This window comes from Tetrahymena thermophila (assembly GCF_000189635.1).
Source record: "Tetrahymena thermophila SB210 genomic scaffold scf_8254807, whole genome shotgun sequence".
In the NCBI taxonomy this organism is placed as follows: domain Eukaryota; phylum Ciliophora; class Oligohymenophorea; order Hymenostomatida; family Tetrahymenidae; genus Tetrahymena; species Tetrahymena thermophila.
The window spans coordinates 198,908-221,847 of NW_002476563.1; the positions used below are offsets into that span (position 1 = coordinate 198,908).

Here is a 22,940-nt window from a genome sequence, read left to right on the forward strand (position 1 = left end):
ATGCTCTTATTTATTTACTTATTAAATTAATTAACATTTTCTGTATATTAGTAAGAAACAAACAAACAATATTCACTTAGAAGTTAAAGTACAAAAGGTATTTCATTGACAAGCAACTATTCGAAATTATATATTTATATTAAAATCCTTAAAATTAATTACAAAAAATATCAACTTTGAATTATTGCAAATAGCAAGCAAGCAATATTACAAAAAAATAATCAAACAATAGTTAAAATAGCTACAAAAAGAGAGCAACCCTGTATTTGAATCAAAATGTTTGTTGATTAAGTTGAGAACAGGTATTTTAAAATATACTTTATAATTAAAATAATTTTAAATCCTTCTTATGATCTAAAAATTTTTTTTTGATGGCAATTTATATGTTTATAATGCTAAAATAAATGTCCTTAAATTAAAAGTAAATAATAAGTGTAAGTTAATTTTTCTCTTTTATCTTAAATGCGTTTAGGGAAAGTTAAAACTTTAAGGCTCCGAAGATCATTAATAGCTACTCATTCAATAGCTTCAAAAAATCTGGAGAAAGTTAAAGTCCTCTAGATGTCTCTTAAGGCATTCTGAATTAAAATTTGTTGTAGCAGTTTAATCCAAATCAGATTTAACAAACTGTAAAAATTAACAAAAGAACGAACTCAAATTTAGGAAATTCTGAAAACAATTTGAATTGCATAAACTAAGATGATCCCTATTCTTCTTCAAGAAGAGGTCCTCCTAAGATTCATTATCACAAACTCCCTTCAGCCTTCATGAATCTGTAAGCAAATCCACCAAAAAAGCTAAAGTAAGTCTATTTCTATTGAAAATATATATGGACAAAAGGAGAATTTTTTACTGTTTAAGACTATTACTATAATTCTTTGATACTACTATTTTTAATTGTTCAAATTAAAACAAACAGATACAAAATCATTTAATAGCTATACTTAATGTTAAATTTTTTTATCTTGCTTGCTCTCTTAGCTTATTATTAATTTCATAAATAGGGCTATTTTATAAAACATTTCATATTTTTCTCCTATAATGAATAAAATTATTTCTGTTATAACACTTTAATTCATTATTTTTTTATTTTATCAGACCAGCAGTTTTTTCTCAGATGTCATTGCCTAAACCATAAGAAGAAGATATTTCTAAAAAAATCGATAACATGGTAGACATATAAGAGTACAGATAAATTTAAAATCTACTTTCTCCTTTGAAAATAGTAAGACTTTTGTTCTAAAAAGCTTTTTAAATATTTTACATTCGATAGGATAAAAGTAAAAAAAAATCAAATTTAAAACACTTAAATCAATCCTGATAGTTTACATTTCAATTAAAGTATATTACACAAGATGGCTAATAAATAGTTAAAAAAAAACCATTTAAGATAAATGAACTTTTTTAAAAAGAGCAATTCTTGCTTTTGAATAATTTAAACTAACAAAAATTGTAGCTTAAAATGAATTAAAATATTATTAAAAGAATATAAATTCAATCTAAAATTTGAAAAAGTTTAGAAAATCTAAATGAAGATTAGAAAATGAACAGATTGAAAAATGCTTATTCTACTTAAATTTAAAGATTTAACTGATTATTTTTATAAGGAATTAGAAGAAAAAACAAAATTATTATTTTCTCTAAACAATAAAAATAAATATTTTAGTTAAATTATAGTATTACCATATATTAAAAACGACAAACATATGATTTAAAAAATTGGATTAATTAAAGATATCTTAGATAAGCTAATAATAATAACATATTAAAAATGACAAATATTTTACTTCAAAATAATCGATAAAATCATACTAATTTAGATTTAAAACGGAATAGTTGCATTTATTTTATGTTATTTATCATAGAATTTTATATAATTTTTATCATCTATCTATTTAAATTATTTTATAAAAAGAGAGAGGGCAAAGTTGTTCACAATAAACAAAAAAAACTATTTTCGTTTCATGAGCAATCAAATCCTAATAATGACTCAAAAATAGGCACAACTTTATCAACTCCACTTTAGCAAGGAGATGCATTACAAAATTTAATTAAAGGATAATAAAATGGTGGGTTATAATATCAAATGGTTTCTATTCCTCAAATGAATAATAGAAAATCTCTCAGTAAAGAAAAATCAAATAATAATCCTCTCAATCCTTTGAGGGAATATATTGACACAATGCAAAAATTTAAAGATTAATTCAAAGAAGTTCCAGATTTACTTATGGATAAAATTAACTAACTTATACTTAAAAATGAAAAACTTGGATAAATTGATAATTAATATCCACCAACGTTAACTCCTATACCTTCTTCGATGAATTAATAACAAAATAACTAAGCCTCAGGCCCTTTAATTTCATCAAAATTTATTTAATAAAATGGTTTAATACCTTCTAACTTTAGTAACCCTAGCTCTACTACAAGTAATGGTTAAATTTACAATCAAATTCACTCTGAAGCTCATCTAAGAAAAGGATTTTCATCTAAGCCTAACAAAGAGTAAAATCTACATCATACAGATTCTAGCAACTAAAATTTAAATAAGAGTCATTCTGTGTCTGTAGGCGGATAGTCTTATCCAGTTTTTAAAGTTAGACTAGAAGAAATGATAACTCTAAATCTCTTAAAAAGTAATAAAAACTCAGGAGCTATAAAAAAAATGCTTCATGCTCCAACTTTGTCTATTTTTGCTGTTAAAGAATAGCCAATAGCTACCAAAGACATTAGAAAAATTCTTAAAGATTGGCTTCACTTTTGGCCAACAGTGCTAAACTCTAATGAATAATTTATTAGAGTTTATGGAACTTGTTGGAATGTACCAGAAGGCTGTGTGTCAATAATAATGGAGCATATGAATGGAAATTCTCTTTAGGTAATCATCTTAAATTGAATTAATATTATTAAATAGTTTGATTCTATAGATATTTCATATAATTATAAATAGGATTTATTAGAGAATATTGGAAATTTAAATGAAAGAGCAATACAAGAATTAACTATGCAAGTAATTTCTGCTCTTTACACTCTCCACAATGAACACCACATTTGTCATGGTAGTATTTCTCCATCTCAAATTCTCTTTAACAAACAAGGATTTCTGAAGGTATAAATAATTATACTACTCAAAGCTTGATAGTAAAAAGTTATTCAATAATTTTTAAAATAAATAAATAGCTATCCCTTGGAATAACTAACAGAACACAAAATAACTAGTCAGTTAGCAGCAGCATTTTCAATACAGTAAGCTATAATAAAAATGAAAAAAAAAGGTAGTTAGTTAATTTATTTATTTATTTATTCTGTCTTATATTGATTATTCAAATTTTTAAATTAACAAACATAATAAATTAAATTGTTAACAGATTATTCACATTTTTAAATAAATATGATTTATTAAAATAATGATTAGCTTTTTATTTAACTCCGTTAATTATAAATTTAATTTTAACTGTTTAAGTGTAACATATATCTCTGTATTATGCAATTTTAGGGATATATTGTTATTAATTCTTATCAAAAGAATGAAAATTAGCACTAATTAATTATTTTTATAAAATAAAATAAATTTATTTTAAATGTAATTTTTTATTTCATTTTAAACATTAGCTTTTACGATTATCAAAGTATGGCAAGTATTTGGTAGAAAAGTATGTTAGAACGAAATGGAGATAAATCGAAATAAGGTGACTTATTAGATAGATAAGATGAAATTTTCAAATTAGGTCTTTTATTACTTGTCTCTGCTATTGGAAATCTTGATCTTTTGGATGATCAGCTCTATTTATTCTTTGAGTAGGTTTAAAAATAAGTTGAGCTTTCAAGTAAAAACAACGATAACAAGTTCTGTTGTCTACTACATGATGAAGAAAATATCATGCAATCTATTAGAAAAAATGGTGCCAACTGCTTGAGTATAAATATCCTATTAAAGAAATACTCTTCTAATTTTAAGGATTTTTTGTGTAAATGCTTGTAATATAATTACAGGTCTAGGCTGTCTATAGAAGAACTGCTAAAGCATCCTTTTGTTAAATCAGAATAGAATCAATCTCTTCCTTCACTTAGAGAATTGATTTCTGTTTCTAATAAAATATCTTCTCACTCAGTACTACTTCCAGAAAAGTACCAAGCAGCAAGCGAAAAGCAATTGGAAAGGGTTTGCGAAGGAATATAAATGATTTTACCTAACTGCTAAATATGGTTTAAAGTGCCCTAATATATGGAATTTGTGCAGCACTTGCCCTTATTAGATGCTTAAAATCCCTTTATACTTGCACTAGCTAACGATTTAGGAATTCAACCTAAAAAAGTGCATCAGAAAATATAACAAACATACGAATAAATACAAGTTTATAACGATTTCAAACACAAATTTATATTTAATCCAAACAATAATAATTGAGTAAACAAACAAAATTTTAAAGTAAAATGCAATAAAATAATTAAAATAGAATAATAAATTCATCGTATAAAATAGATAGATCCTATAGGTTATAATAATCTACTTTTCTTTGTACATACATTCAAATATACTTTTTATATTATAATACTAAATAATAAACTAAATAAATATTTAATAAATATATTAAAATTCATATTTATTTCTAAGCTGAATTTTATCATCTTTTCCAAAAAAAATTACATCACAAAATAATTGCAAGTGTTTTTCAAATAAAATCTATAAAATTGTATTTATATTTATATTTACTATATATTTTAATATGAAAATAATTGGTTTAGCTAATTTTAATTCTAATTATCTTTCTCTTTCTGGCTCAAATTAAAGTCCTATATAATAATTAATAATATATGAATAAATATAAAAGATCTATTAGGATATTAATATCTATTTTTCTTTGTAAATACATATTTATACTTTTATATTATAATGCTTAAAAAAAAATTCAAATAATAAATAAAATTTTTTCACAAAAAAATTTATCTTTTTTTCAATTTTCATCCAAGAATTTTTCAACTAAAATTGGATTTCTATTTATGAATAAATTCTCATTTAAAATCTACTATAACTTATTAATATTTACTATATATTTAAATATGAAAATAATTGGTTTAGCTAATTTTAATTCTAATTATCTTTCTCTTTCTGGCTCAAATTAAAGTCCTATATATATAATAATTAATAATATATGAATAAATATAAAAGATCTATTAGGATATTAATATCTATTTTTCTTTGTAAATACATATTTATTCTTTTATATTATAATGCTTTAAAAAAAATTCATATAATAAATAAAATTTTTTTCACAAAAAAATGTATTTTTTTTCAATTTTCATCCAAGAATTTTTCAACTAAAATTGGATTTCTATTTATGAATAAATTCTCATTTAAAATCTACTTTCACTTATTTATTTTTTTAAGTTTAAAATATAATAAAGAGATTTAGAAAAACTTACAAATTATTAACAATAAATATATATCAGCGAAAGAAAGCAGTTTTCATCAAAAATAATCAATTCTAATCGTTTGATAGATTTCATTCATTTTATTGAAATAATATTTAGATATTTATTTTCTAAACATTTTAAAATGAAATTAATTATTTAGGTTAATTTTAATTATGATTATGCTTGTGCTTAAGAGTTTAAAGTAAGTAAATCATGTAAAATAATTAAAAATAGGTAAATAAATTTAAATTATAAAATATATCTTATAGGACATGATAAAAATTAAATTATTTTTTCCAAATTTAATTTCAAATTACAAGCAAATTTTAAATAAAATTATATTACGATTTGTAAATAATTTCCTTTTGAATATATTAACTAAAAAATTAAGGGAAATGGATAGATTATTAACTAGATAAGCTAGAGAAGCTTTCATCAAAAATAATCAATTATAAAAATATATAAAACAATACTAAATAAATTTGTTTTTTATATTTCAGATACTATAAAAGAAATAATCTTTAGAAATATATTTACTATATTTTAGAATACAAAGCTATTAAAAAAGGCTAATTTCAATTTTAATTATGCTTGTCTTTAAAAATATTTGCAATTTATAAGTTGTCTAAAAAACCGCATTATGCATTATGACATATATTAACTTCTTATTTTAATAAAATTAGAAATATCAACGAAAAAAAAAATTTCTTAATTAAAAAAGCTTTTTTGCTAACTGATTTTTGTGAATTTGAGAGGAGTTTTTCATGTTTTTTATGTATGATTGTTTTAATAGTTATTTTTTATCTTTCTTTCTAATTTTTAATTAATTTGATTTATTTTTTCTATTAATTTAATTTGATTTGATTGTTTTATCTGTTTGTTTATTTGTTTATTTTATATCTGTTAGAAAGGATTTAAGATTTTTTTATTTATTTTTTTTTAACTTGTGCGTTAAAGCAATATATTTATTTTTTATTTAAATGTTTAAAAAAGATTAAAATGATTTTTTATTTTTATTTTACTAATTAGTAATAGGAATAAAACTATTAGGGAGACATAGCTAGTATCTTTTTTCAAATAAATTTAACTATTAGCAAGATTTTTAAAAATTTGTTTGCTCATATTTAATTCATTTGAACTTTTCGACCTTTTGCTGATGCCATTTTTTATTTTTTTGGATCCGAAGGTTTATTGTTTGCTTCATGACATACGATTTTAAAAAACTTTGTGGAATGGTACTTGATCTTTGAGTTTTTATCGTTTTAATCAAAAAAATAATGTTGTCTGCCATGAAGCTTTTGGTGATTTGAGATTCCTTTTACTTTTATTTTTTGTATTCTTTTAATTTTTTTCTTTATTATTTATTATGAAAATTTTATTAATTAAGAATTCCGTTAAGAAGGTCCTTTTATAAATAAATTTCTAATCAAAAAATATTTAAATTTTTAAGAAAGAAAGACTTAATTAATTTCGAAATAAATTAAATCTGAATAATGAAATTCTTAACTTATTTTTCCATCAAGTAATTAAAAGTGACATTTTGACTAAAAAGCAAGAATAATCTATTTATTAATATTAATTTTATTATATATATTAGCTCATTCAATGAAATAAAATATTTAAGTTAATAATTAATTTTATTTTGAAAATAAAAATATTTTTTTATTTTTTTTTTTATCGTTATAATTTTTTTTAAACAAAATATTTTATAAATTAATGTTTTTAATTTATTTTGTAGACAAAAAGTATATTATAAACTAATTAATTTACTTGCTAATATATTTACTCAAGAAAAATAATCCTAGTAAATCATATATTAATGTTCATTCTCTTTTAAGAAAATATGAATATTTTTAATTTTTTTTTTAAAGTTTTAATAATAAAGTTATTATAAAATAATTTATTTACCTAATAATGTATTTATAAATATATTTACTAAAAAAATAACCATAATAAATTATAAATTACTTTTCAGTCATTTTAAATTATTTTTTAATACTTTTATATTTTTATTATTAGATTAAATTTCTATCTAGTAATATTTACTTTTTTAAAGATATTATTACTAGTAATTTATTTATCTATTTATTAATCAATTTATCTATATATTTACTAAAGAAAATTAATAATAAGAAATCATAAATTATTTTTCAACATATACGAACAAAATATATTCTATTTCTCTAGCTTTCTTTTAAAAATATTATAGATTTTTATAAAATTTTGATAAAACTTAATAACTTTTTAAATTATTGTTTAGAATAGATTAAATTAATAAAGCTTAAATTATCCTTTTAATTTATTATTTTTTTGAAAAAGATAGTTTAAAAAATATTATTAAAATAACTGTTATCTATTAATTGTGTTAATATATTATTTTAAATCAAAAAAGTTAAATGGTATAATTTTTGAATGAAAAGTATGGTATGAAATAGAATTATTTATTGATTGATTATTCATATATATCATTATCAATTAAATTCACTATTAAACAATAAATTAATGCTATTAATTATTTTATATAATAATTACTTTATACAAACATATGAAAATATTAAATAAAAACAAACATTAATGCTTTTCTATATTTAATTATGGAGATTCTTAAATAAAATAGACTTTCTTTGAATTTAATTTGAAGTATTTTAAAATATCTTTATTTTCATTATTTTATAAACAATTTGATATAATTAAGTTTTTTCTATAGATTTTTTATTGATTAATGTAGAATATTTTTCAACTTTTTAGAAAATTAAAAAATATGCTTTATTATTTGAAAAAAAATTACAATAATAAGATAGAAAATTACTTTTATTATGATAAGATGAAACTGAAATAGATACTTTGATATGTTTTAGCTAATTTATTTGTATTTATTTAAAAATTATAATAAATTTTGAGTAAAATAATTCTAGAAAACTATATTTGAGTGCTTATTCTATGATCTGATTTACAATATCATTTTACAACAATATTTAATTTGATATAAAATTTAAATCAATTTTGTGATAGATAATTGTTATTTAATGGTGTAAAGTGATAAAATCTTTCAATAAATCTTTATAAAAACTTAAAATTAACTAAATTTAAATCCTAAAAAATTAAAGAAAGAATTAATGAAAAAATTAATCAATTTATTTTAGATAGCAGGTTGGAGTTATGTCATTATTGATGTGATTTTCAACATTTTAGAAAAACCCGAAAAATTCTTAGACTAAAGTAGCGAAAACACATTTAGCAGAGCCATTTTTGTCATGAGAATCGTTTAAACAGCTTAATTTATAGACTTCATTTAGTCTTCTGGAAACCTCGTTTCAGTATTTGCCTAGTACCTTGGAAGAATGATTGTTGCTTGGCTTTATATGAGTGAGGTAGTCCCAACTTGTTATGCTACTAGTGTGCTTCTAGCCTGGTCTACTGCTGATATCATAAGATATCTCTATTACATTTCAAAAAGCGATATAGTTGCATTCTTTAGATATAATGCATTTTTAATATTGTATCCAGTTGGAGTTTTCTTAGGTGAAATTTTTTGCATTCAATACACATTGGCTAAATTAAATCCCACATCTGATTTCTATGACATTTAGTATTATTTTGGAAAATTTGTCTAAGTAGCCGTTTGTATCGGTATGCCTTTGCTCTATGCTTATCTTTTAAAAGTTAGATCTAAATTCTACAGCAAAAGAGAATCTACTAAATAAGTTAAACAAACCAAATCTTAATAGAAAAGAGATTGAAAGATTTTTCTGCTTAACTTTAATATTTTTGTCAAAATCTAATAAAATTTTGAATAAATGTAAGTAAAATGATGGATTATTTGTTAATTTCAATTATTTATGATTTGTATAAGAAATATTAATTAATCTTTTGTTAAATAAATATCTTAATCTTAATTTAATCTTTTTTTTTATAAAATTTTTCATTTTTCTCAATCAAAATTTATTCTCTAGCTGAACTTAAAAAGAAAATTATTATTATTAAAAATAAATTGCCATTAAATCTATTTCTATTAAAAATACCAATTATTTATTTAATATTTTATTTTCTTTCTTTAGTTAATAATCAACTTAAATAAAATGATGGATCATTTGTTAATTTCGACTATTAATTATTTGTATAAGATATATTTATTAATCTTTTGTTAAATATCATAATCTTAATTTCATCTTTTTCATTTATAAATTTTCCATATTCCTCAAACAAAATTATTCTCAAGCTAAACTTAAAAAAGAAAATTATTATTTTAAATAACAAATAATCCATCATTTTCTTTAAATTGAAAACTAAATAAAGATAAAATAAACATTATTTCAATTTTTGTTTAATATCTAAGTCTTTATGTAATTTATTTTTTCTTAACTTAATTTTCCATTTCTCTAAATCAAAATTTATATCTCAATCTAAATTAAAAAAATAAATTATTATATTTAAATTAAATTTCTATTTCAATTAAAAATACCAATATTAAAAATTTTATATCGTATCTTAAACTAATTATTAACATAGATACAATTTTGGTTGATTTTTTTAGCTTTTTAAAAGGTTAAAAATTTAACATATATTTATAAAATTTTATTTTTCTTAATGCTAAAATTAAAATTAATATGGTATATTTTTTCGGCTTTTTCAATTTAAACAAATAAGACATAAGTATATTTCTGATAAACTTGAAAAAACCATGAAAAAAGTAATGAAGTTGTGTATAAATATAAAATGATTAAAAGTAAATAAAATTAATTCAAATATGATTCTATTATTATTCAATCTAATAGAACTTTCTGATGTTTAGGATTTCGTTAAAGTCAGCTTGTTAAATGTATGTGGGACGAGTTGTGAAGATAGTGAATAAGAAAGTTAATAAAAAATTATAAAAAATTTAAATAAATAGAATAATTTTTTATTTTTTGTAATTAATAGGAAATAATTTTATCAGTCAATCAAGCAAAATATTCAATTCGATAAAGTTATTTTTATAAATTTCTTAAATTTATTTGATTCTTTATTAAAAAATAAATATGAATGTAACACAAAGGCATAATTAGATTTATAGACAAATTAATTAATTAAATAAATATTATATAAATTTGTTAAATAAAAGAAATAAATTGTTTATGTAAAGAAAATATAATTTACTCATAAAATTTAATTAAATATCTGATATTTCTAGTAAAAAGTAGGTTATTGAATTGACTTTGATTAACAATAATTTAATTAAAAAACATTAATAATATAAGAAAGATAAGAAAAAATGAAGATAATTAGAGATAAAAGAGATAATTAATAATAGTTTTTAAAATGTTATTACCCTTGGATAGCAAGTTTTTTACAAAAAAAGATGAGATTGAAATCATCTAAGTGGTGGCATACAATATCTTCATTTTTATGAATGATTTGTTATACTTAAGTTATTATTTATAGCTAAACAAGTATATGCTTAGATTGATTTTATCTCAATAATTTGTTTTCTTTTATCTCTAAAACAATCATCATATCTTTCGAGGATGAAGCGAAAACACAGTTAAAATTACAATTTCTAAAGTTTACTCAAAACTAATGAAAATATTTTTTTTATTTAAAGCTTTATCGTTTGATTTCTCTTTTAATAGTTAGATATTAATAATTTTAAACCATAAAACTTATTTATTGATAGTCTCAATAATAAAGAAACTCTGAAGCCTTTTTATTTTAATAAAACTTAAATACTCTCTTTCATCTATTCTTCATAAATACAAACAAATCTTTATAAAATAAACACAGGACAAACTCTTTTATCCAAATATAAATAAAATACTTAACAAACTTCTAACATAATTGCTAATTAATTAATTAAAAATAAAAATAATATGAAAAATTAACAAATAAATAAGGAAAAAAATTTAACAGCTATAAAAAAATAAAAGAAAATCTTAATTAAACACAAATAAAGAAACAAAGTAAATTTAATAAATTAGAACAAAATCAAAAGAACAAGTTTTCATAACTGCTTTAATCAATAAATTTATATTTTCTTATAAAATTTTTTAACTTAATATATCTTTGCATTTAACAATTTAAAGAAATTTGTTTTATTTTGATTGCTCTTTATACATTTAACCTATTAATATTTTAATAAGCAACTAAATAACATTTAATTTATTAAAAAAAGAGGATTTATAGTATTTTTATGTACAATTTAAATTAATTTTTTAGTTATTTAATTAAAGTTAGTGATAAAATTTGTTCTTGTTTTTGATATAACAGCTTAACTTTATAATAAAAGCTAAACTTAAAATATTATTTCAATTAAAATTGTTTTGAATAATCTATTATGAAAGTGTTTCACTTTTTTTTTTGGGGTAGTTTTTAACTGAATGATTTTATACTTTGAAAATAAATATTTGTTTTTTTATACTTAAAAGCACAAATTTTTTAACAAAAATATCATTAAATGTTTACTAAACATATATTTTATATTGCGCAGTTAAAGTAGGTTTTTATATAAAATTATTTATTTATTTTTTAACATTTTGATTGAATCAATACAAAGGATTCAACAAAAAGATAATTATCAAAGTATTTATAGCTGCCACCTTGTATTTTTTTAATTTCATAAATATTTCTTATGAGTATAAGATATTTTGCTAGAATTTTAACAGTCATTCCTCAATATTAATAAGAAAACATGTAAATTTTATAAAAAAATTTTATTACATTGCTATTAATCATAATAATAGCTTTAATTGAAGTTTTTTTGAAGACGTTTATAATTTAGTTAATTCATTTTATAATATCAATAATAATTATGATAAATAAAAGCTAAAATTAAGAATTTATTGATATTTGTTTCATAATGTTGATATTTAAATGCTTTTATTTACTTTGATTTATGTGTGATATAAAATAAACTTTTAATTTAAAATGTATTTTAACTTTTTAAATATAAATTAATTAAAATATTTTTTGAATTAGCTTTATTTTAATCAAAGGATAAATATAATCCTATCTAATCGTATTATTTCTACAAATAGCCAGTAAGTATTAAATATTAAAGCTAATAATAATTCATAAATAAAACTTTAATAATATTAACATTAAATTTTCAATAAATTTAAATTTATTTAATGCACAAGACATTTTTTTTCTTAACAATATTTAGAATAATAAATTAATTTTTTGATAATGAACTTGATAAGATTCAATTTTAAAATAAATATAAACTCAATAAATAATACAAAAAATTAAAAAATTTTTAATATGCTACTTATTGATCTTTTTTAGAGAAGAATGGATAAATGCTAGTTGATCATTTGGTATTTGGTTTTAAAAATAAATATAAAATAATGAATTTGTTCTTCAAAAAATGGAAACTTAGAATGGAAATAAGAGAAACAAATTTTTAGAAACTTGAAGGATTTATATTAAGTTAAAAATGTTTTTGATATTATTGAGTAATAATTAATTGATATTAAGGGATGATAGAATAGAGTTAAATTATTAAATAAATAAATTAGTTTTTAAGTGGAGCAAGAAAGAAAGATAAATTAGACAAATCAGAAGAACTTCTTTCTTTGTTTTAGTATGTATGTATATTTTTTACAAGAAAAGAAGAAAAAAGGAATATATTAATAAATCAAAACAAATATAAAAATATACAGAAAAAAACTAGAGACTAAATATATAAAAAATTAAAAATGAACGACAACGACTTTTAGTTTGAAAATAATATTGATGATTTCCAAACCCATATTCGTAAAGAATTATTTTTTTTAAGTTTCAAGCAAGAAGCAAATAGAAAATCATTTTAATTCAAAGGAAAGACCAATTTAAATATTTAACTATAGGATTTTAGTGAGAAATAGCTGCGATTTGAATTATTTTAATTTGTTAAATTTATGAAATAAAATAATTTTTAATCAATTAAATAACATAAAAAGACATTAGAGTCGAATAAAGAAGAGGTAGAAAGTGTTTCACCACTGTAGAAGGTATTCCTCCTGAGTTTGATTATGAAAAGATTATGAAATACTGGAAAAAGGTAAATAAATATTGATAATTTAAAAACATTACATAAATGCACATAACAAACGAGTGGATTAATCTAATGATAAAAAAAATAGATAAAAAACATATTTTGCAACTTTTAAAATTGCTTTTGATCACAAATTAGCAGAATTTAATTGAATTTATTTATAAAAAAGTGGTTGTCTTGTAACGCTACTATTGTTGAAGAAGATGAAGGAAAAAAAGTAATTAAGCTTAATGGTGACCACAGAAATTAAATCCAATAATTCTTGAGTGAAGAAGGTATTGCTGCTGTTGATAACATTACTATCCACGGTATCTGAAGAGTGCTGCTTATGCTTTTTATTTTCCTAATACATTAAAAAATATTCTATAGAGATTATATGAGTGAGTGAATGGATTAAAACACATAAACACAATTAGCATCTCAAACATATAAATTCAAATATAATTACTTGCTTGCTTGCTCTTAATTCATCAACTCATATAAAAATCTTTTGTATTATGATATAATTTAAAAGTTAGCCAAAGTTTAATAATAAAAGCAATGAATTGTTAAATAGCAAATTTAAGATAGAAATAACTATTTAAATGGAATCTTTCTATGTTTTCTAAATAAGTCTTAAGACAAAGGCGAATTAGCATTAATAACATATAAAATATTTAAGCCCATTACTGATTTAAACTAAATGCTAATAAATAATAACTTCTATAGCCATTAATTAATATTATTACTAATAATTAAAATACACACAATTGTGAATTGAAATATTGTTATTCTGCATAATTTACTTTTTAGTATTTCATTTATTATTAAACTTTGTCTTTCTAATTTATTAATTCAAAATACTTCTAGTCATATCAATTATTCTAATTCTTTTTCTTTAAAGAATTAAAAACTTAAATTTTACTAATATCTTATTCAAATAGACAGAAAATAACATAATTAACATTTTTGCATAAAATTTAATTTAAGTTTGAAAGGAGAAAAAAAAGTTTTTAATATTTCTTTTAATAAAAAAACTTAATTAGATTTTTTGCATTTTAAAATATAATTCATAAGATTAGCAAGTTAACATAAAAAATTTTGTTCAAAAACAAAATATAAATTAGAATATAAAAACATATGAATATTATTTATTACTCTTAATGTTAATTTTACAAGCTAATTAGATTTTTAACTGGATTTATTATATTTATTTTTATAACTATCATTTGTAAAATTAAAAAATAAATATTAATTAATATGTTCTGTTAAAAAATTAAATATAAATTAAAATATAATGGTTAATCAAAATCGTGGATATATTAATTTTAAAAATAAATTTAAATTAGATTTATTCTTTTTTAAAGTTATTATTCAAAAAATTAGTTTTTTATCATAATATATTTTATTCTTAATATAGGAATATAAATTAGAATAATGTTAATATGATGAAAAGGTTGATTAATATAAATTTTACAAATATATTAAAATAAGAATTTATTACATTTATTATATTTTTAAAAATATTATTCATAAATAAAATAAGCAAGTAGCAAGAATAATTTTTGCTTAAAAAGGAAATATAAATTAGAATGTAAAATTAATTTTGCAAACACATTAAAACTAGATTTTTCATAATATTTTTATAATTAACATTCATAAAATTAAAAAATAAGTATTAATTAATATGTTCTGTTAAAAAATTAAATATAAATTAAAATATAATGGTTAATCAAAATCGTGGATATATTTATTTTAAAAACAAATTTAAATTAGATTTATTCTTTTTTAAAGTTATTATTCAAAAAATTAGTTTTTTAGCATAATATTTTTTTCTTAATATAGAAATATAAATTAGAATAATATTAATATGATGAAAAGGTTGATTAATATAAATTTTACAAATAAATTAAAATAACATTTATTATATTTTTAAAAATATTATTCATAAATAAAATAAGCAAGTAGCATGAATAATTTTTGCTTAAAAAGGAAATATAAATTAGAATGTAAAATTAATTTTGCAAACACATTAAAACTAGATTTTTCATAATATTTTTATAATTAACATTCATAAAATTAAAAAATAAGTATTTATTAATATGTTATGTTAAAAAATTAAATATAAATTAAAATAAAATGTCTGTTGATCAAAATATTTTATAACACTTAATATACATTTTATAAACAAACTAAAATTAAATTTTTCATTAAATTTTATAATTATTATTTATAAAATTAACAAGTAAGAGATAGATACTTCAAAGGAAATTTATATTAGAATATGAAGATTGATGAAAATGATAAGTACTCTACTATATCTAAAAATTTTACAAACTAATTTAAATTAGATTTTTCTTTAGATTTTTGTTGTTTTTTAGATAAAATAATATTCATAATATTAATATTTGAAAAAAATGAAAAAATTTTGTTAATAATTTAGAATATACGCACTCGCACTCTTGATAAAAACGATTAAGTATACTTAACTTATCAATAAATATTACAAAGAAAATTTATATTTAGTTTCAAATCAATTAAAAACTAAGAAAGAAATTTCATAATTATTAGAAAAGATATCTAAAAATTTTATCCATAGAAAATTAATAATTAATAACATTAAATTAAATAAAGAAGAAAAAAAACAATTAAATAATACCGTTAAAAAATAAAAACAGCTCTCTAGCTTGAAGATGAAGAAAAAGTTTGAATCATTATGGATTTAGTTTAGATTTCAAATAAATGGATAGAGAAAGTTAATTATTTTCTAAGTTTTTAAGGTAAAAAGTTTTTTAACTCGGCTTAAATGCTTATCTGGTGATACATTTGCCCGCATATGAAAATAATCATCATATATTTATTACTATATCTCGTATATCCATCTTTGAAATACTAAACTGCTATCATGGTTTAGATTTTATTTCTAATCTTTCAGTAAAGAGAAAACATTTTCAAAATTTCCTACTTAAAATAATATTGAAACAACTCTCTTTTCATATAAAATTATATATTAAAGGAATGACTTTATTCTTAACTATAAGCCTCTTAAATCTACTCAACAATTTTATTTAAAACAAACTGCTGCTAAATCTACTTAAAATGAAAACTCTCTTTTTTAATACACAAATATTTTAACTTAAACTCTAAACAAAATAAAAAAATAGAACAACTCACTAAAAATAAAATATATATATAAATGAATAAAAATAAATTGAAAATTAAATAGATTTAAAATCTAACTAAATAACTAAAAATATTAATAAATACAAACATAAATCACATCAAAATAAATAAACTATATAATAAACAAGATAAAAACTAAAAAATATATTTTTGTTTAATGAAAACCAATTATAAAGCAATACTTATCCAATTAAAAATTAACTGTTATTTTATGTTTGTTTTTTTTAAATGATAAATAAAATTAATTTATTTCTGATTATAAAAGAATTTTAAATAATAAAACATATTTTTAAACTATAATTTATATAAGATAACTAATTTAGTTTTGGATTTATATTTTAATGGGACTAATCTTGAAGTATTGCAATAATTCAATTATTTTTAATGTATATTTTTATTTCATAAAAAGTATATAAGTAACTTATTTGGGTTAAGATAATTAAAGAATTATAAATGAATACATTAACTCAAAGTAAATTCTTAGAATTGCTTATTTAAAATTATAGTAGTATTTTTAAGGAAATGAAATAATTTATAAATAAACTAGATTAATAAATTTATTCTTTTTTTGTAATTTTAATAATTAATCATTTATTTACGCTTGAATAGAATATATCAAATAAATATTATGATTAAAATTTACTTTTTAACGAATTTTTTATAGCTGATATTATATGTTTTTGAAATATATAAATACTATTTTCTATTTTAAGCTAAATTTAAAAAAATAATAAGAATCTTAAAATGTGTTAGATGTATTTTTAAACAAATGAAAGTGCTGAAAAAATAAACTAGATTAATAAATTTAAAGTATATGTTAATGATTTACATAATTAATTGTTTATTTATGCTTGACAAAAATAAATAATCCAAGTTATAATTATGATATATAATTCATTTATTAAATAACTTATATCTATAAAATAAAGTTATAATTAAAATGTTTTATAAAAATGATAAGCAAAAGAAAAATAACAATTAACCTATATTTTAATAAATGTAAAATATTTACTTTCTACTCCAACTTCTAATAAAAATCATCTTTGAAAAATAAAAAATATAATTAAAAATATAATGCAATTAAATTAAAATACAAAGATAAATAAATAGCCTGCTAATTAAGAAAGAAAAAATATTTATAAGAATTGTTTTGAATGTTTTAATTATTTTGTTATTTATTTATTTTATTATTTTGATATGTTTGTTAAAAATTGATTGATATTTTTTAATTAATTAATAATGAATATATTGTCATTGCTATTATTATTTTGAAGAAATTCTAGTTTTTTACTATTTATATATCCTTACTTCTTATCAAGATTTGTGGATTTTTTCTTCATTTTTTTGGTTTTTCAATACATCATTTAATAAAGCAAATCTTCTGATTGTGACTAACTTCATGATATCTTTTTGGTCTGAATCTAACTTTTTATAACCTAATAAACCTGGTACTAAGGTTGCGCAATAAGTTAGAGAGGATTAGCCTTAAGCATTGCATCCAACAACATAACAAATTTTACTGGAAGGTGAAACAGTACCAACTAATGGAGCTTTATCAGGTGTTTCTGAGTAGACACCATACTTTGTTTCATATTTCATCTCTGAATTTTTCATATAAGGGAATTTTTGAATAATCCATTTAGCTAAAATTCCGCATCTTTCATCTTCTCTTGGAGGCTTAAAAGCGGAAAAATGATCTTGTCCACTCAATCTGATATGTCCTTAGGTCAAGCACCAGTCATGAGTGAATCCCCAAGTAAAATAGTTCATAGAATTAGGATGTTCTAAGCGATGATGTTGGGGATTTATATTTTCAGGTTCTTTCATCGAAACGAGATAAGAAAAACAAGGAGTAAAAATACCACATAATGTGGTTGAATTAGTAAATAAGCCTCCTGTGCAAAGGACTACATATTTGCTTTTTATTGTGCAACCATTTTATAGAGTTGTCAAGGCGTATTCAGAGTTAATAGTTTGTACGTTAGTTACTTATGAGCAGTTTTCAAATAACTTAGTTGTCTTGTCTTATTCTAAAACGTAATTGACTAAATTAGCTGAATATTATTAGGAGTTAATTATTGCGTCATGAGGATAATACAGCCCAATAGTAAATTTACTCTCCTTACCTAATTACTTTTCAACTTAATCTCTTCCCCACAATTAAATATCAACGAATCCAAGTTTCTTTAATGTTTCAAACTCTTCTTTGATATCCTCTTCATCTTTTTCTACACCTACTTGAAGAGACCCCTTTTCAAGTAGATTTTCTTCTAATTCCTCACTTTTAAATACAAGTCTTGCAAGTTATTTTTAGATTTGCAAACCTTCGTAGCACAGCTTTAAATAACGGCGTGCTCCTTGTTCACCATGATGAGACATAAAGTACTCAGAAGTGCATGGATAGATATTTACCATCATTTTAATTCTAGAAGCTGGTTTATCTAGTACAGCTGTTCCACTTTTTCTGGCATGTTAGAATTCTCTGCCTTAGTAGATATCATCTTCTCTTATAAATGCATGGTCTTCAGATACTTTGCCTTAACTACTTCCTTATCCACATTAACCTGCATCAAGAATTACCATACCCTTAACACCAGCCTTGTGGAGCTAGTAAAGAGTACTGGCACCAGAAACGCCTGCTCCGACTATCAAAACTTCACATTCTGAAGGATAATTAGTGTTGCTTGCTTCCTCTCTATTAATATTACTTTCTTGCATTACTCCTTTTAAATTTATAAGTACACTTTTTAAAATTTTTTGATTAATATTTGAAAAAAGATTTATCTATTTATCTGTGTAAAACCCATAGGTTTATTACTATTTATAGGCGGATTAAGTATGAAGTTAAGCATTATATAAATTTTACTAAATAGATTAAATATCAAATAATTAATTAGAGAAAAAGGAGTTTTAAGACTTTTTTACAAAATTAAAAAATTTTTAAATGTCAAATATTAAAAATAAACATTTTATTTTCAATTTTAACTTAACTTTATAAGATGGAACTTTTAAAACCTAGCATCAGACATATTTTATTTAATCATTTTTACTGTTGTTTCATTCAGACTTATAAAAAGAAATGGCACAAATACGTTTTAATTGTTGTATCTTAAAATAATGATGTAAAAATTTACTTACATATCTTACATTTGTTTTATTGGATTATTTTCTTATGTAATTTAAGTAATTTCATGTAAATTAAAATAAAAAGATATTTTTTACCAAAAAAAACAAAATAATATTTATTTTTAAAATGATTTTTAGTATTTTTCTAAGATATAAACAAAATCCATCAATTTTGATTTTAATTTTGTAATGTTCTCCATGTTAAACTTTGAAATGAAGTAATAAAATTTAATTATTTTCAGATTTTTAAAATAAATGTAAGTTATGTATAGTTAAGTATTTTTTACCAAGTATCTTTAAGGGCAAATAATTAATTTATCTATTACTTCTTTAAGATGTAAATTAAAGAAAAATTAATTAGATGCGTTCAAACATTAATAAATTTAAATATTGTTATTATTTAGTGCACTATTTTTTTATAAATCTAATCATTTATTTTTTTTGTAATATAATGACGCAATTATACAAGCTATCTATCTATCGTATGTTAAATTTCTAATAATTCTTTCAAAACTCATCATTAAAATCACTAAATTTCTTTTTGTTAAATTAATATAATTACTTTGAAAATTGGTATGATATTAAATTATTTACAATAATTTCAATTTTTTTAGAATGAAAGGAAAATAATAATTAAAAGAGTTAGACTTTGAGATAATTATATGCTCAATAAATAAATAGAAATAGTTAAACAAAATCAGCTTTAAAATTCATAAAATTACATTCAAATTTTTGCCTATTTTAAAATATTTCAAATAATAAGCTTTAAAAAATTAGAAGATAAAATAAATTAATTTTATAAAATATTTAAATTAGAATAAATATTATTCATAAATAAAAGCTTATAATTTATCCAATTTAATTAATTTTAATCTTTGGAATCTTAGAGTTTTATATTAAATATAAGCCTGTGTTTTGTATAATACGTGTGTGATAATACTTGAGAATTTGCACTCTGTTTTAATTCCTTTACATTAGTCAATTATTGTAATTTAAAACCTAAAAAGATCTTAAACATAAAAATAAATTTAATATCAAGCTTTTAATTTTACTTAGTTTATAAATAATTTGTTTCTTTTTAATTAGAGTTATAAAATTATTTTATTAATGAAGTAAATTAATTTGTTATAATATCTCAGATTTCCCATCTAAAAATATCCAATTAGACAATTTAATATTTATTTATTTATGCAAATCTATTTAAACTTTAACGGATATTTTTTTTGTTTATTAAGAAATTTCATAAAAATTATTACTTCTTATAAGAAAGATTTTTAATAAAAAATACTAATAAAAAATAAATCTTTAATAACAAAAGACAATTTATCTCAATAAAGTTAATTAAATATTCCGCATTAATTTTTTTGTTTTAAAGTTAATAATAATTCAAAGAAGAAAAAAAAAATAGAATCATTAAATAGCTAACAAAAAGCTTAAGCATTTGTAAAATTTCTAAAACGAAAGTGAAATGTAACAGTTAAAATGATATAGTTTTTAATCCAAAATTATTTTAAGCCAGGAAAACACACACACACACACAAACACATTCTTAATCCCTTACACATCAACATTGATTGTTACATATTTCCTTTAGAGATTATTAGCGAAAAAATAAATACATAATCAAATACATTTTTTTCAAAATATTAACAAAGATTCCTTTATAAATTGCTATCACCGCTTTCTTTTATTCATATAAAATTTAATACTATTATAAAATCTAGCTTTGGGGCTGTATTTTCTTTTTTAACTTATTTTACTTAAATAAACAATAAATCTTCTTCCTCTTTCAAAATTACTTGCTTAAAAAATTAATATGCATCGCAAATCTTATAAAAAAAGTAAAATGATTTATATTCATCTAAAAACAAATACAAAAATAAAACAATTTAACAAAATAAAATAAAAAAATAAAAACAAATTGATAAAGTAAAGTAAATAACATTCATTCAATAAGATCAATAAATACATTCTCATAATAAATTAATCAAATAATAAAAAATTTAGAAATTCAATATAATTGAAGAAATTCATGATCATGATACAAAACAAAATATAAAGCAAACTTCTTTACTACTTAATTAAAATTATTTTATAAATTTTACATCTAATTACAAATTTTTATCTGTCTGATTTATATTTTTTTAAACGTTTTTATTCTTAAACAAGTTAAGGAACAATAATTTCTTTTTATGTAGATGCTTAACTAATTTTTTAATAGAAAAAGACTAAAAATTTATATTCTACACATAAAGATAAATAAATATCTTTAAATTAAATAAAAATTCTTGTTAAATTATAAATATTTCATATCTAATTTATTTCATTTAAGATTCCATTATTCAAAGTATTTTCTGATAACATTTTTTAAAGAAATATGAAAAACTATAATTATTTATTTAAAGATGTATCTTAAATCTAAATGTATTTGCTAAATGATATTATAATTAATAAAAAATTGCATTACTTAAAATTCAGTAGAGGTAAATTAAAACTACTTACTGTTGGCGATTGTGATAGAAAATGAAAAAACAAAAAAAAAATCAATTTACTTAAATAAATTTCAAAACTTTTACTATATATAAAAATAAAATGATAAAAAGTAAATCAGAGAAAGAAAAAGACATAAAGAAGAAGGATTCTTTATGTAACTGTTTTTAAGTGGGAAGGTAAAAAACCAAAATATCTGATAAACAGAAAATAATTTAAACTAAGAGGATATTTTAACATTAAAAATAATTTCTTGCAAGAACCATAAAAATAAAATTTAGTCCAAAATAAATAAACAAAGAAAAATTAAAGAAAATATAAATAAAATTTAGATAGAAGATTTAGTAAAAAAATAAATTATTTGAAATGCATGGAAGTGAAGAAGAACATTAAAAGATATCTTCTAAAAATAAATAAAAAATTATTTAAATATAAACAAAATGATATTAATGAAATAAAAATATAAAATAAAATAAAAAGATGGATTTTAGAGAAAAAAAAATATAGAAAATAATAAAATAACATAGAGATATTTATAGACAGACAACACATCAATACATTTCAAAAAGATAGGGGGTCATTCAAATAATGAATAAGAAGATTAAGAAAAGAATTTATTTATATTTAAAAAGTAAAATAAATTAAATAATTATAATTAGTTATTATAGTGTACGGTATTTAAAATAATATGTATGTAAATACTAAAAATAAAAATATCATTAATATAAAATCTAAT

General features: G+C 19.5%; 6 protein-coding genes across 6 annotated transcripts; 4 read left to right on the forward strand and 2 right to left on the reverse strand. All coding sequences in view use genetic code 6, as the record gives it.

The window, feature by feature from the left end:
• Positions 1–276: 276 nt before the first annotated feature.
• TTHERM_00538880 (Serine/Threonine kinase) lies at positions 277–4,408 on the forward strand (the record flags this gene model as incomplete). The annotated part of the gene is made up of 7 exons (XM_001007912.1): positions 277–302; positions 473–802; positions 1,099–1,225; positions 1,916–2,878; positions 2,951–3,109; positions 3,181–3,275; positions 3,613–4,408. The coding sequence occupies 7 exons, from the start codon at positions 277–279 to the stop codon at positions 4,406–4,408; spliced, it is 2,496 nt and encodes an 831-aa protein (XP_001007912.1).
• A 1,769-nt stretch (positions 4,409–6,177) lies between these two features.
• Positions 6,178–6,537, reverse strand: TTHERM_000538899 (transmembrane protein, putative; the record flags this gene model as incomplete). The annotated part of the gene is made up of 1 exon (XM_012795589.1): positions 6,178–6,537. One exon carries the CDS (start codon positions 6,535–6,537, stop codon positions 6,178–6,180), a length of 360 nt encoding a protein of 119 aa, XP_012651043.1.
• Positions 6,538–8,436: 1,899 nt separating this feature from the next.
• On the forward strand, positions 8,437–9,256 carry TTHERM_00538900 (tyrosine phosphatase-like protein, PTPLA protein). Its single transcript, XM_001007914.2, has one exon. The coding sequence runs from the start codon at positions 8,442–8,444 to the stop codon at positions 9,153–9,155; it is 714 nt and encodes a 237-aa protein (XP_001007914.2). The 5' UTR covers positions 8,437–8,441; the 3' UTR covers positions 9,156–9,256.
• A 3,613-nt stretch (positions 9,257–12,869) lies between these two features.
• TTHERM_00538910 (translation initiation factor SUI1) lies at positions 12,870–13,742 on the forward strand (the record flags this gene model as incomplete). Its single annotated transcript, XM_001007915.3, has 3 exons — positions 12,870–13,146; positions 13,332–13,432; positions 13,596–13,742. 3 exons carry the CDS (start codon positions 12,870–12,872, stop codon positions 13,740–13,742), a joined length of 525 nt encoding a protein of 174 aa, XP_001007915.3.
• Positions 13,743–17,902: 4,160 nt separating this feature from the next.
• On the reverse strand, positions 17,903–19,306 carry TTHERM_00538920 (FAD-dependent oxidoreductase; the record flags this gene model as incomplete). The annotated part of the gene is made up of 1 exon (XM_001007916.1): positions 17,903–19,306. One exon carries the CDS (start codon positions 19,304–19,306, stop codon positions 17,903–17,905), a length of 1,404 nt encoding a protein of 467 aa, XP_001007916.1.
• A 2,931-nt stretch (positions 19,307–22,237) lies between these two features.
• TTHERM_000538929 (hypothetical protein) lies at positions 22,238–22,648 on the forward strand (the record flags this gene model as incomplete). Its single annotated transcript, XM_012795590.1, has 1 exon — positions 22,238–22,648. The coding sequence occupies one exon, from the start codon at positions 22,238–22,240 to the stop codon at positions 22,646–22,648; it is 411 nt and encodes a 136-aa protein (XP_012651044.1).
• Between the last annotated feature and the right edge of the window lie 292 nt (positions 22,649–22,940).